At 34.1% G+C, this 14,848-nt stretch overlaps 1 protein-coding gene across 2 annotated transcripts in view; it reads left to right on the top strand.

Moving 5' to 3' along the window:
• LOC126737471 (nucleolar pre-ribosomal-associated protein 1) overlaps positions 1 to 7,557 on the top strand; it is a 46,188-nt gene extending 38,631 nt beyond the window's left edge. For both annotated transcript variants that reach the window (XM_050442381.1, XM_050442382.1), the window contains one exon: positions 6,670 to 7,557. In XM_050442381.1, the coding sequence (XP_050298338.1) occupies positions 6,670 to 7,487 (818 nt within the window). In that variant the 3' untranslated portion in view covers positions 7,488 to 7,557. The remainder of the gene's footprint in view (positions 1 to 6,669) is intronic.
• The last annotated feature ends 7,291 nt before the right edge of the window (positions 7,558 to 14,848 follow it).

Consider the following 14,848-nt stretch of genomic DNA (forward strand, 5'->3'; position numbering starts at 1 on the left):
TTGGTTGATAACATGTATTATCCACCACTGACTCAGTTGACTCGAAACTACTCGTACTTGAATTTAAATCCTCTATACTCATTCTGTCATCTCTCATCTGATCTATCCCTGTCAACATGTAAATTTTCCTTACTTAAACCTAAATACATATATTCTTGACTTCCACACAAAGATACGTCTCTTTCTGTAAACACAAAATTATCAGAGGATAGTTCAACTTCTAAATTTCGTTTCTAATTTTTTTTTAAAATTTTCTATTTCTGACTAAAGTTGAGCCATCCTCTGTACTGATCTTATAGGATCTAAATCCTAATATGTCAATAATAGTACCCCTTTTCCAAACTTGAGATAACTCTCCTTTATACAAAATTTCGTCATTTTTTTCAAGTTTTCACCCCTTTCTTGTCAAAATTCTTTTTTTGTTGTATTTTATTATGATCCAGATACTCATTATACTTTTTAATGTCAAGATTAGGTTTCACATTGTAAAGTTTAGGCAGCAAATCCCTGAGAGACCTACCCATTAAAATATGTGCTGGCGATACCCTATTATGTATTGGCGTGTTGTGTAAATCTAAAAGAGCTAAGTAGGGATCTCTATTTTCACGTTTACATTTTTTTTAACATGTTTTTGACAGTGCTTATTGTTCTTTCTACTTGGTCATTGGACTGAGGATACCTGGGAGATGAAATTATATGTGAAAACTGCCATTTTTGTGAAAAATCTTTAAATTCATTGCTGTTAAATTCAGGTCCTCCATCTGTGCATATAACCACAGGAATACCATGTCTTGAAAAAATTGATTTTAATTGCAAAATTACATTTTTACTTGTTAGATCCCCACTTAGATTCACCAGCTCAACAAATTTGGAATAATAATCTACAGTAAGCAAATATGCCTGACCATACAAATGAAAAATGTCACATACAACTTTTTGCCAAGGTATTTTCGGAATATCATGGGGACTCAATGGTTCTGACTGATTGTTTTTACTATAAATTTGACATGTTGCGCAAGACAACACCACGTCCTGTATCTGCCTATTCATAAAAGGCCAATAAAAAGATAAATTTGCCCTTTGAATACATCTGTTGACCCCCATGTGTGAATTTGAATGTAATTTATTTAAAATATCTAGTCTGCAAGCCAAAGGTACTATTAGTTTATGCCCCTTGTATATTAAATTATTTATGTATGATAATTCCGATCTTATTTTATAAAAAACTTTTAGGTTCTCTTGTACTTCCCTTATTTTATTAGGCCAACCCTCTAAAATATAGGTTTTTAGCTGCTGTAAATCTGGATCAGAGTTTGTGTGTTTAGCAAGCTCTGCTATTTTTTCATCTGTTGCATCCAGAAAATGTTTCACGATACATATTTGAGCTTCTACTTCTAGTTCTTGATTTTCATTAAAATATTTGTTTTCATACGCTCGACTTAAAGTATCTGCAATAACTAATTTTTTACCAGGTTTATAAATTAAAGTAAACCTAAATTTTCTTAACTGTAAAACCATTCTCTGCAATCTCGGTGGACATAAACTTATTGGTTTTTTAAAAATATGTATTAATGGAGAATGGTCCGTTTCAACAGTAAAATTATCTAACCCGTAAACATATTGAAAAAACTTTTCACAACCAAACCATACAGCCAAACATTCCTTCTCAATTTGTGAGTAATTCCTTTGTGTCTCCGTCAAAGCTATGGATGCATGAGCACAGGCCACTCCATCATGCAATAGGGTGGCACCCATACCATCTTTCGAAGCATCCACTGATATGACTACCGGCTTTCTAGGCTCAAAAAATTTAAGACACGGAGCTCTACAAAGAATGTCTTTAAGATTTTGAAATGCTAACTGGTGACCTTTTTCCCACACAAATTGCACATTTTTTTTAACAGCTCTCTCAACATAGTTGTTTTTTCTGAAAGATTTTCGACAAAACGACCCAGATATGTAACCATGCCCAGAAAACGCTGCACACCCTGGACATCCTGAGGCCTTGGCATATTTTTTATGGCTTCAACCTTCGATTCATCTGGAGTGATACCCTGGATGGAAATTTTGTGTCCTAAATATGTCACCTCATTCATACAAAATTTACACTTTTCTTTATTGAACCTAACATTATGTTTTTTGGCCCTTTCAAACACTTTTTTTAAGATTTTTAAATGAAATTCATTTGTGTCACTATAAACCAAGATGTCGTCATAATAGACTCCACAACCTGAAATATCTGAAAAAATTGCTGTCATCTTCTTCTGGAAAACCTGAGGAGCACAAGATAAACCAAAAGGCATTCTCAAATATCGATATTCGCCTAAATTTCCCACACTGAAAGTACAGATCTGCGAAGATTCTTTGTCCAGTTGTATCATTGAAAATCCTTGAGTAGCATCCAGTGTTGAGAAACATTTACAATTGCTCAGCTTCGATGTTAATTCCTCTACCGTTGGAATATGCCAAAAAAAATTTTGTTTTAGTTGAGCATTTAAAGCTTTAGGGTCTAAACAAATACGCAAAGTATCATCTTTTTTTTTAACTATGACAATCGGATTTAACCACTCCGAACTCTCATTACTTTTTTTTATAATCTTGTTTTGCTCTAGGTTCTTTAAAGTAAGCTTTAATTTATTTTCTAGTGCAAAAGGAACTTTACGGAGGGGTACTACAACTGGTTGATAATTTTCTTATAAATCTATGTGAAATTCATTTTCTAAACACCCTATACCATGAAATAAAAACTCATAATCTTTCATTATTGCCTCAAAAGACTGACTCTCACTATCAACTGAATCTATTTTTTTAATCAGACCCAAATCTACACAGCTTTTTAAACCCAAAATCGCTTTACCCCTTTGACTAACCACATGAAAAGGTATAAGTACCTTTTTATTTTTAACAGAACAATTTAACTTACAGCTTCCAATTATTGGCAAACTATTATCAGTATAAGAAGTTAGTATTACCTTCGTTTTTTCTAAATTCTCAAATTCAAATCCTATCTTATGCAGAATTTCTACAGGCATGATGTTGGCCATCGCCCCACTGTCGAGTGTAAACTCGAAAAGCTGTCCACTGATGTTCACCGGTGTAGTATTATAGCTTCTATGGGTACTACTATTCCTATTTGAAACCCGATTCACCTTATTTGATTTATAGTTGCCTCCAATTTGTCCTCGTCCTCTTGCCTCAGCTTTATTGCACAACGCTGTAAAATGGTTTGCCCCTCCACATGCTCCACAATGCTTCCCGAATGCTGGACACCTTCCATAGCTGTGGCGGTTGCCACACTTTCCACATTTGTTCTGCGGGTACTTCTTGACCAAGTTTACCATAAGCGAGACTTCAGGCGTCCCCGAGTAGGTCCCATGTCCAATGGTAATCTCCCGGCCATGCTTCTTACACTTCTGAGCATTGACGCAATACTGCACCACTTCTTCCAGCGTCTTCAGGTCAGCTTCCTCCAGGAGTCTCTCTCTCTGCGAGTATGATTTTATGCCACAAATAAACAGTGTTTTTACAAGCTCATTTTGAAGGGCCCCAAACTCACAAGAATTTGCCAGATTTTTTAGCTCTGTTGAAAAATTTTCAATAGTCTGTGAGTCTTTTTGTTTGCAGGTAAACAATTTATGTCTAACGTAGGTAAGATTCTTCTTAGGATAAAAATACTGATCAAATTTCTCAATTAAAGGGTCTAGCTTATCTTTTTCAGCTTCAGTAAATGAAAATCTGTTAAAAATTCGAATCCCTTCCTCTCCAATTAAGGTTAAAAGTTGGGCGCATTGTGTTACCTGCTCTTTTTTCGTAATTTCTGTGGCCTTCAGGTAGGTGATGAACCGCTGTTTCCAAAAACTCCAGTTTTCCGCGACGTTTTCCGAAAACTTCATGGGCGGCACCCCGCGGAAATCCATGGTCTTGACGATTGTGGCAGAAAAAGTTCAAAATCTAGCAGGATTTCTTCAATATTTTAAGATTTTCTTCAATATTTCGTGTTTTCCGACTGCGCCATGTCACGTGTTTTTGGAGGTTGAGGGTTGAGGCGGAGGTGAATTATACGACTGCTTTGAAGGCGGAATGACAACTGCTTTATTTTATGAAAATGGCGTTATATATATACATGACAAATGACATATGCTACTTGTCAATCTGTATTGACATATCGATTAAGGCTCTTGTACATAAACGACTATAAAGTATACACACAGTCTTTCCCCATATATTGACCCCCCCCCTACAGGGGTAATGCGAAAAGTTAAAAAAAAAAATTTAATACAAAACTTTTGGGGTTTTACTTAAAATTTTTGAATCCGATGTCAACATTTTTTTTTTCGTTTAGAAACGTCAAATTTTGACAGATGATCAGTTTTTTCTTATGGAACACCCTGTATATGACTTCATAGTTAAAAAGAGCCGAATTTTCTGATTTCAAATATATATAGTTTAACTATGTTTTATTAAACCGTTTCGGAAATATCGGGCTCCAAACTTTAAAAAAATAATATATTGAAGATCTTGGTAGGCGCTGCATTGTTATTGTTTGACATTTATTAAAAAACAGATCATTCAGATGACATTATCATTTCTTGTTTGTCGACCCATAAATGTTAAAAAATGCCGTACAGTGATGAAGAAAAATGTGACATCGTCCGTATATTTTATAAAAATAATAATAACGCAAATGCCACCAAAGAGGAATATCGTCGAACCTTTCCTTTACGTGCCATTGCGGCAAAAAATACGTTTAAAAATATAGAACGAGAATTTTGCATCAGGAAAACTCTACGAAGAAAACGTCGGACAGTTTAGAAGTACGTATTTTGCTTATATTTGCATTAAGGTAGGTAAGTTTTTACTAATTTTTGAATACATTTAGATCTACGCTATCATGTTCGGGCCTTTGTCTCCCTCAAATTGCCCATCAAAAATGTTGAATTTCTTTTTAGAACACCCAAATCATTCCATAGAAGATGCCAGAATTTACTTTGATCGATCGTCCAAAAAAATTTATTCAACTGTAAAAAAGTATAAATATTTTGCTTATCGAATATTACCTGTTCAAACTTTAAGTCTAGAGCAAAGAAATAAACGGGTGGAATTTTGTCCAGAGATGCTAGTGCTAAAAGAAGAATATAATAACTTTTTTAAAAAAATTTTGTGGACCGACGAGTGCACCATTACAACCGCGGGCATTTACAATCGAAAAAATGTTCGCTTTTGGTCAAGAACAAACCCCCGAATAACAAGGGAAATTAAGTTTCAAGGGCGGCAATCTCTACATGTATGGTGTGGAATTTTAAATGACCAGGTCATAGGACCTATTTTTTATAACGGCAACTTGACGGGAGAGACATACCTAGAGATGCTTACTTATCAAATTGAAGCTAAACTTGAAGATCTACCCATAAGGCAATACGAGCAAATAGTATGGCATCAAGATGGTGCCCCACCGCATTACGTGTTACCTGTTTTGAGATTTTTAAATGAAACATATAACCTGTGGATTGGACGAACTGGGCCAATTCGTTGGCCACCAAACAGTCCAGACCTGACACCTCGTGATTCATTTCTGTGGGGTTACCTGCAAAATAAAGTTTACGAACAGAGAACTGAAAATGTCGAGGAGCTCCGCAGAAAAATTATTACCGCGATAGATGATATCAATCAAAATCATAGACAATTTATAAGGAATACAATACACAAAATTAAGCAGGATGATATAAACTGTATTGATAATGGAGGTGGTTATATAGAGCAGTTATAGTTATACTTACGTCTAAATTAAAGTTTAACAATTGTGAAAATAATGTATCCTTGTCAACAAAAAGATGCTAAATATCACCTTAGTAGTAATAAATCTTCTGTTTTTATTGTTTCTACTCAATTCATTTATCTTAAAAAAAACGCCAAACAATAATGCAGCGCTTACCAAGATCTTCAATATATTATTTTTTTAAAGTTTGGAGCCCGATATTTCCGAAACGGTTTAATAAAACATAGTTAAACTATATATATTTGAAATCAGAAAATTCGGCTCTTTTTAACTATGAAGTCAAATACAGGGTGTTCCATAAGAAAAAACTGATCATCTGTCAAAATTTGACGTTTCTAAACGAAAAAAAAAATTGACATCGGATTCAAAAATTTTAAGTAAAACCCCAAAAGTTTTGTATTAAAAATATTTTTTTTTACTTTTCGCATTACCCCTGTAGGGGGGGGTCAATATATGGAGAAAGACCCTGTACATTATATCATTTAAAATGCTGTGTGATCCATAATATCTAGTCCGTAAAATAAAAACCTTCAGAAATTATAATACGCGTTGTGGGTATAAATTTCGGGCAGTGACCGTTTTCGCCAATTACGTACAATATCTACATTCATTTAACTTTGAATGTTGACTTCTTTATATAGTACCTTATGATATTTAAAAAAAAATGCTTTATATTTTGTTAAAGAGGAATAGTATTGTTTTGCGCCTGTCAAAATAAGTGACAAATTTTTATGATATTACAAAGTGTGTTTTTTGTGCCATTTGTACATAAGCATTTGGCATCATTGCATCAGAGATGCTGCAACCAAATAAACTGCCCATAGTTCCATGGCAATGCTAATTCTAGCCTTTTAATGTTCGAATCACCCTGGAAATATAATTTTTTTTTCTAGGTGTCGCAGTATTGCCAGACTTCAAACTCAACAACTTCTCAGGGATATTCTTCGCCAGGATGGCCACGATCCTCACCAATCCGAAGCACATAATGTACACCGCTTTGTCGTCTTATTTGACGGCGAAACAAAATCTGGACTTAAGCACTTGTCCTGAACTATATACTTTATTGTTCAGTCCCGACGTGAATCATAAGGAGCATAGAAACTTCATTTTGGAAGTTTTAAGAGACGGAATGAAAGGGGAAAAGGATTTCTTGGATCTGTTAAAATCTATGGGTTATAAAATGTTCTCGGAACTGTTGAATAGTTGTTTGTGTGATTCGGAGGGTAGATTATTGATATTTGAAGTGTTAAAGAAAATATGTTTATTGCCCTTGGGGGTGAAGATTTTAACGGAAAATTACTCGTTTTTGTGTCAAATTGAGCACTTAACCCAGAGCGAGTCAAATAACCACGTTTTAGGTCATATTTTATCCATTTATTTTCATATATTAATTGTTAGAACTGATACATACAGCAATAGGACCATTTTTGATATTGTTGAAACCGTTTTTGATTCATGTATATTCAGTCAGTTGAAAGACAAACATGTTGAGGATATTTTTAGAATTTTTTACACCATTTATCAAAATGACTCCAGTATAATTTTAGATAAGGAGGCATTTGTAAGTAAACTTACAAGTAAGGTTAACGATCGGTTTTGTAATTATTTAAGGCAATATGGATGTGCTTTTATTAATGAAAATAGTAAGGAAATTAATGTAAGTGATAGTTATCGTTACTTAAGGTTACTAATATTTAATATACTAAAATAGACTTTTTTAAAGTACAGTTTTAAAAATTGTTAATGGTTATATTAGATTTAAATAAAACATTGTCACATAATTCATTATAATAAATCTTAGTCCCCTCGATTACCCGATATGAGGTCATGAGGTTTTTTGAGATACCTACTTAATTACGTGCAGTATACACCAGCGGTGGACTATCCATCTGGAAAGCATGATAAATACCTAAAATTCCTGGAAAACGTACGCAATACAGTAAAATGCCGGGCATAAAATAAACACTCATTTTAAATTCCTGGAAAAGGTCAAAAATTGCTTTAACTGGTTAAAATGAAATGGAAAATCACTTCATATGCCTGAATGATAAAAAGAGGCTAAAATATTTAAATCTTGAAAAAAATACATGACGTACTGGAAGGCTTTAAAAATAAGTCCAGGTGAAGCAATTAATTAAAAGACAATTAATTGGAGTCTTTTAGGAATTGACGTCATGTTTATTCAGAAGTTCTAAAAAACCTCAGGAGATAATCATTCATTTCTTTAAGGTAGTGCCGTTGAACTACTTGGAATAAAGAAAAAATGATAAAATTACTGCTAAAGAAGGCCTATCAGCCCAACTTATTTCTTTCACAGTCATAGGAGCTCCAGGTTCCAATTTCCTGGAAGACGCTAAATATGATGAAAGTATTGGTAAAGAAGGCTTAAAAATTTAATTCTTTACCAGGCAGCCCAGTAACTTTAGGTGTCAACTGACTAGAAGAATTAAAATATGACAAGTATAACACGGTGGTAAAGAAGACTTAGTTGATATGGCCTAGATGACGCTTGTAATAAATGGGGATTTAAAACTGTAGTAAAGTTTTTCAAAAAATCTAAACTACGCGAATGACAATATTTCTCCAACTTTAATAACTTTATAATATTGTCCAATCATGAAATGCCTTAGGACAGTAATCGACTTAGCGATCACATTTGTAAATTAGTAGATAAAAGAAATACATTATATTTCACTTCCGTCGCCTCATAATTTTGATATTATTGTTTGAAACTTTTATTAAAAGCTTGCTTTTATTTTGTTGCAATGCTTTGCTAAGGTAAACAAGTTGTCCAGTTTGAGGTTTTTTTGTCACACTGACATTTGGTGATTATAAAAAATATTTGTTCAATTTGTTTTGGAATTAGTTTACAATGCCTTATGTTACGTACACAGTGCGTGAGTATGCAGAAATGCATCTTATCTACAGAGAAAATCATCAATATGCCAACGAAGCCGTTAGACTCTACAGCGATCGATAGTATTTTTTCAAATATATGCTGAGAAGAATGCGTGCGGATCCAGAATTTTTTGATGGCATTCTTTGGAGTGACGAATCCTCCTGTCGACATTTCGGAATTTTCAACATCCATAATGTACATGAAGGGGCAATGGAAAACCTACCTGCTATTCAGCAAAAAGTTCAGCAATCCAGTTTAAAATTAACCTTTGGACGGGAATAGTCAACAACAGGGTAATTGGTCCAGTCGAAATTCCCGATAACTTTAACGGAGTAGCTTATTTGAAGGTCCCTTAAGATCAACTGCCAATTCTGCTAGAAGATGTACCTTTAGAGGTGAGAGGGCGAATGTGGTTCCAGAATGACGGTTGTCCTGCTCATTATGCTGCATTGGTTTGGCAACATTTAGATAATACGTTCCTTGGAAGATGGATAGGGCGCTTGGGTCCTATTCTTTGACCACCACGTTCCCCCGATTTGAATCCTTTGGATTTTTTTTTATTGGGGTTGGTTAAAACAGATTGTTTATTAAGGACCAGTTAATATAAGAGAGGAACTAAGAGATAGAATACTTGAGGCGGCACGAGAAATTAATCAAGCAGAAACTCTGCGTCGTAGACATTTGTTAAAAGATGCAGAACTTGCATAATAGCACAATAACACTTTGAAAATATATTGTAGGCCTCATCCCCAGGAACAATAAAAATTAAATTATTCGATTATTTTTGTAGCTTTGTTTTCTAGCTTTTGTTTTTTAGGCATAAGTTTTAAAGCAAAAAAAAGAGTTTTAATGCAAATGTAGGTTTTGGTGATAGTTGATAGTTTTCCGTACTATTAACTGTTTTTAATGATATAAGACATCCGCATGTTACTTAACCATTTTGAAATTAGATTGAAACAGGGAAGTTTTTAAACTGTTGGTAACGATAAAACATTCATTATTTCTCTTACAGTATAAGAGTAAAACAAATAGTAAGTGAAAAAGCAATAATCCCGGGAACTCCCTGTATTATTTCCACAAAAAAGGAGAACTTTGAAAAAGTGATTACTGTCCTAAGGCATTTCATGATTGGACAATATTATTAAGTTATTAAAGTTAGACAGATGGGCGTAGTCATAGATAAAGAATATATATTGGGTTATATTGGGCGTAGTTTAGATTTTTTGAAAAAATTTGTTCGGAATATTTGACAAATTTAAAAATTCCCTAATAACTTGCAAACCGTAAACATTTCACTAAAATCACATTGACAATCCAAAAAAACATTGGCATAGACTGCACATAAGGCCTTATATGAAATGAATAGAAACGGAACTCTTGAACCTCCCTTTGTAAGCCATTCCAAAGGTTTTTTTTTATATTGTGGTACACACGATTTATTTCCGCATGTTCACCTGTTGGCAAAATGTAAAAATCGTTTAGAATTACTTGTCTCATGTTATTTTCTATTATCTTTTGTATGTCTTTTATTATTAATAATTTTAATTTAATTTCTTTTTCGCTGGGATCCCTTAATATATTTTAAATTAATAATTTATTTTTGCTATTTTTTAATATTAAGTATAACTTCCGGAATTTTAAACATTTTGCAAATTACTTTTGAGTACGTCAACGATGCACCAAATGCTAACACTGAACAGGTTTCCTTAATTATAACTGCGTTTTCATTCAAGAATTTTCTTTATTCATATATTTATCAAATTCGTTATCTGTTATGCAAAATGCCTCTACAAACGTTTTCGGCGGTTTTAATAATTCTATCCCAGGGTGAATTGAAGTGAATGTTATACGAGACAGCGCGTCGACTGCAAATTATTTTTCCTTTTAAATATAGTACCTCAAAATTATATTCTTTTAAAAGTAATCTAAATTTTGTTAAACGGCTAGAAGCATTATGCATGCCGAATAGATATGTCAAAGAGCGGTGACCCGTAGATATGAGTTCTTATCAAATAAGTTTCTAAACGTTTTTACTGCGTAACAAATATCTAAAAGTTCCTTATTAGTCCAGGCAGTAGGGCTTACCTTGCAAAAGGTGGGGTAGAAGTTATTTTGGAATATGTTAGTTACGGGTAGACTGTGACCATAAATACAAAATTTCGACCTTGGGGGAAGTCCGCGCGCGTCGCCATCTTGGATTACACATACAAAAAAAATGTTTTTTGGCATTATGTCCGTAATGGTTAATTTTACGACAAAGTATGACATAAACAAAATTAAAGAAAACAAAATAGGGACACAAACATGAAAAAAATACTTCAACCATTTTTTAGTTTTAAAAAATATGTTTTTAGCTATTTCAGTAATTTTGTTACCCTTGTTAAAAGAGGTGATATTTTTTCGCTATCGTTGATAGTAAAATGTCATATTTAATTACATATCTCTTACGAAATTGAAACAATACTCAGTTTGCAATGCAAACTGAAAGCTTATTTCCACACCATCATGAGGTAAAGCTAATCGGCGTGTTTTTTTTACCGTGGTGTCCCCTGTAGGCCTACTCCACATATTACACTTTTCATTTACGTTTCAGTTTCTCTTTTAGATGGTCACGGTTAATTTATGTCTTCATCCTGAATTTCGTCATCTAAGTTACCAGTTCTTTGAATAATTGGGTTCTCAATTGATAATAGTTTCTCATCCTCGTCCTCGCTGTCGATGAGAACCTCTGTGGCATTGTCGCATGTCTGACCATTACAGAATCTACACATAATAGAGCAATTCAGTCCAGCTTTTTTGCAGCTACATGTTCCTCCACATCCTTTTTTACAATGATATGAAATAATTTTTAATAATACTTCTGGAGCTGATTCCTCTGTCATAGTTACAGGAGAAAAACCATTTGCACCAGGTTTCCATCCCCAGTCGTCTGCCTTTTTTTGGATTCCATACCATTGTTGAACTTGATTGTATGTTCTAAATGAATAATACCGTGCGGCGTTCCTAGTTGGTGGGAGAGAGGCAAGATTAAATCTATTTTTTGTGTGTTTTGTGTACTTTTTCCATGTCACCGCCATACAAAGTGACAGGAAGCTGTGCTCCTCTTTCCTCAATACATGCTGGTGTGGCGTCATGTTGTTTAAAGACGTCAATGATGCTAGTGAGTTTGGGTTTTTTTTTGAATAATTGATAAAAATTTCAGTTTTTCTTGGTTAAAAAGGGACGATGTTGTGTCACAGCCACTAAACGCATGAAGGAAGAGAATGTTCTCAGCTGCCTCTTTTTGTTGTAAGCCCTTTGCAGAGTACACTCTTTCAGGATTTTTACCTCTCCCAGGTTTGCAAAAGTAAATGTTGTCTGGATGTGGCGACATCAACGCTGTTAGTAGAACTAAAAGATCCACGTCTTCTCCGATGATGAAAACTGCATCAAACGTTGATCCTAAGGAAATCGCTGTATTCACAATCATAACATCAGCATCTTCTTCAGCCTGCTTAACTGTAATAGTAGTTTCTTTAATTTTTTTTTGTCAACATCGAAATCAGGCGAAGTTTTTGCTTTCATTGTCTAAAAATCGTTCTTGCAAAACTTGAAACAACATTGATTCGTCAAAAATAACATCGACAGTTGTTTGCCTCTTTGATCGGCGGCAGCGTAGTCGTTCTGCTGCCTTTCGTTAGAAGAATCATTACGATGCCATAGAACTTTGTGTAACAGATATCCTCCATCCACAACATTGATTTTGTTATGTCCGAGATAGACACTTTCGGTACATTGCGTAAATGCAGAATATAACGATGATTTCGTACCTTTACGCATTCCGTCTGAGAAAAGTGACAGAGGAAATGGAGAAAGCTCAAATTTAAGGTAATTCTTCAACTCGTCGTCAGATTTCTTCGTAATGCACATTCTTTGGAATAATATTAGTGGGTTTATAGGAACTGTTTCCTCGCCGACTTTTATGCTACTATTAGCCGCTATTAATGGAGTAATTTTACCCTTGCGTTTGAATTTAGTTGCCTCGAAATTTAGGCATAGGGCCTCGTACCAAAAACAGTATTGTAAAAATTGTGTTACCTTGTGTTGACATAGTTTTAAATATATGTAGTAGTGCAAGGCGCAAATGACATAATATATTTGCCTATTTGCCCTTTGGTATAAAATTAATTTAACTTTGTACTTTGTAAAATTAAAAAACCCCGTTTATAAATACGAAAAATCTCGAGTTCTGAGTATTTTTTTAAAAATACCATCTTTGTGTCCGTCTAACTCTTTATATATTAAACGTACAAAAAAACTGTTAATACATAAAATATAAGAAATTTTATTGTCGTTAACTTTGCTTAGAACATGTTTTGTTGTAAGGTGAACAATTACGGAGATAATAAGAAAATCTCATCCATTTTTCACAAAGACGTATACAACAGACGAAAAACAATGAAAAACACAAAGTCACGGTCTCACAACATTTACTTAAAGCTACACGTGTTTCGCTCTATTCAGAGCATCATCAGGCCTAAAACAATAATAATTAGTATTGAAAGAAAAAAAAAAAAGAAAAAAAGAGGACATTAAAAAGACTAAAACCTTAAAAAGCCACTAACGTTGGCAAAACAGTAAATAAGCATACATTTAAGGTTCAAAATTAAATACGTCGTTAACACAGACAAGAACAGGACTCTTCTTGGCTTTAGTAATTTCCATCCTCTCCAGAAGGTCAAGCTTTTTCCCTTTAGGGCATTCATGAAGTATTTCAGCTCCGACCTTTGGAGAAAAGTGATGTGTGGAAGCTAACAGGTGATTCGCAAACGCTGACTTTGTATCACGGACGTCTGTATTTTAAAATTTCTCAAACAACGCTACATGTTCTTTAACGCGTGTAGAAATTTTTCTTCCAGGTTGGCCAATATATACAGCGTCACAATCCCCACATTTCAAAGAGTAAACCCCTGATTTCGAAAAGACATTTGCCTTGTCTATCACGCTCACTTCGATCGTGTCGATCACACACACAAAGATCTAAAGGAGATAATGTTATACATTACATTATCTACGGAGATAATGTTAAAAAACTGTTTCTTTGTACCTATAGTCCAAGATGGCGCGCGGTCCCCCCCCAAGATCGAAAATTTGGATTTTTGAAGAGGGTCTACTCATAAATAATATATTTCTAAATAATTCCTACCTCACCTTTTGCATGCCAAAGACCTTTTTTTGTACCCACTTACTGGTCTATATCTATTGTTGAACATCGCCTGACGTGAACTCGTGAACGTTTCAACTTCGACTAGCATAAGCAACAGGGATATCATCCCCATTCCATAAAACTGCTCCTAATGCCAATTTTAAACATCAGTTTTAACAATAAATGTGTTAGATAGTGCTTGAATTCAGAGATTGGAGGGACACAAAGTCAATGGTCTCAGATTATGTTTATTTTTTTTCTTTGTGTCCCTTTAATCTCTGAATATTATTACTAAGAGGTCTCTTTGAGAAAAATTGACTACTTTTTTGAATTTGAAGATAGTGCTTGCTTTAACTCTTCAAATGCTTTCTCACACTCTGAATTCCGCTGAAATGGTACCCCTTTTCTACTTAAATAATTAAGAGGAGATGCAATTTGTGCGAAGCTTTTTATGTATTTGTTGTTTCATTCACATCTTTTTGAATTGTAAATTTTAAAACAGTTTTATTTTTTCTTTTTGGCCTCTGGTGCTACGCTCTCTTTTTGTATTAAATGACTCAAATATAACATTTCTTGCTTAAGTCATTTTTTAAAACTTAATTTTAAGCTAACTTTTCTTAACCTCTCTAATATTTTCACCAAATTCTGTTTATGATGAACCAAACTATTGCCAAAAACGAAATCATCTAAATAAACATCGCAATTGACATTCGAAAAATTGCCCTCGAAAAGGAGCTAGGACTTCTTTTGAGCCCCAGTTACAAAAGCGCTACATAGCCTACTTTCTTTTTTGAGTAAAAATGCGTAATGTATTTTGCCCGTAATAAAGAGTCTAAAATATCATTATGCAAGGCAGCGGAAACTCGCGGTAGTCTAAAACTAAACGCCATTTTTTTATTTCCGGTGCTGTCGGTATGGTTTGGGTCAACTAATAAAGGTGCTAACCAAGGTGATCTAGCTTTCTTGATAGATCCCCTTTTCAACATAT

The sequence above is a fragment of the Anthonomus grandis genome, chromosome 6, assembly GCF_022605725.1.
Source record: "Anthonomus grandis grandis chromosome 6, icAntGran1.3, whole genome shotgun sequence".
In the NCBI taxonomy this organism is placed as follows: Eukaryota; Metazoa; Arthropoda; class Insecta; order Coleoptera; family Curculionidae; genus Anthonomus; species Anthonomus grandis.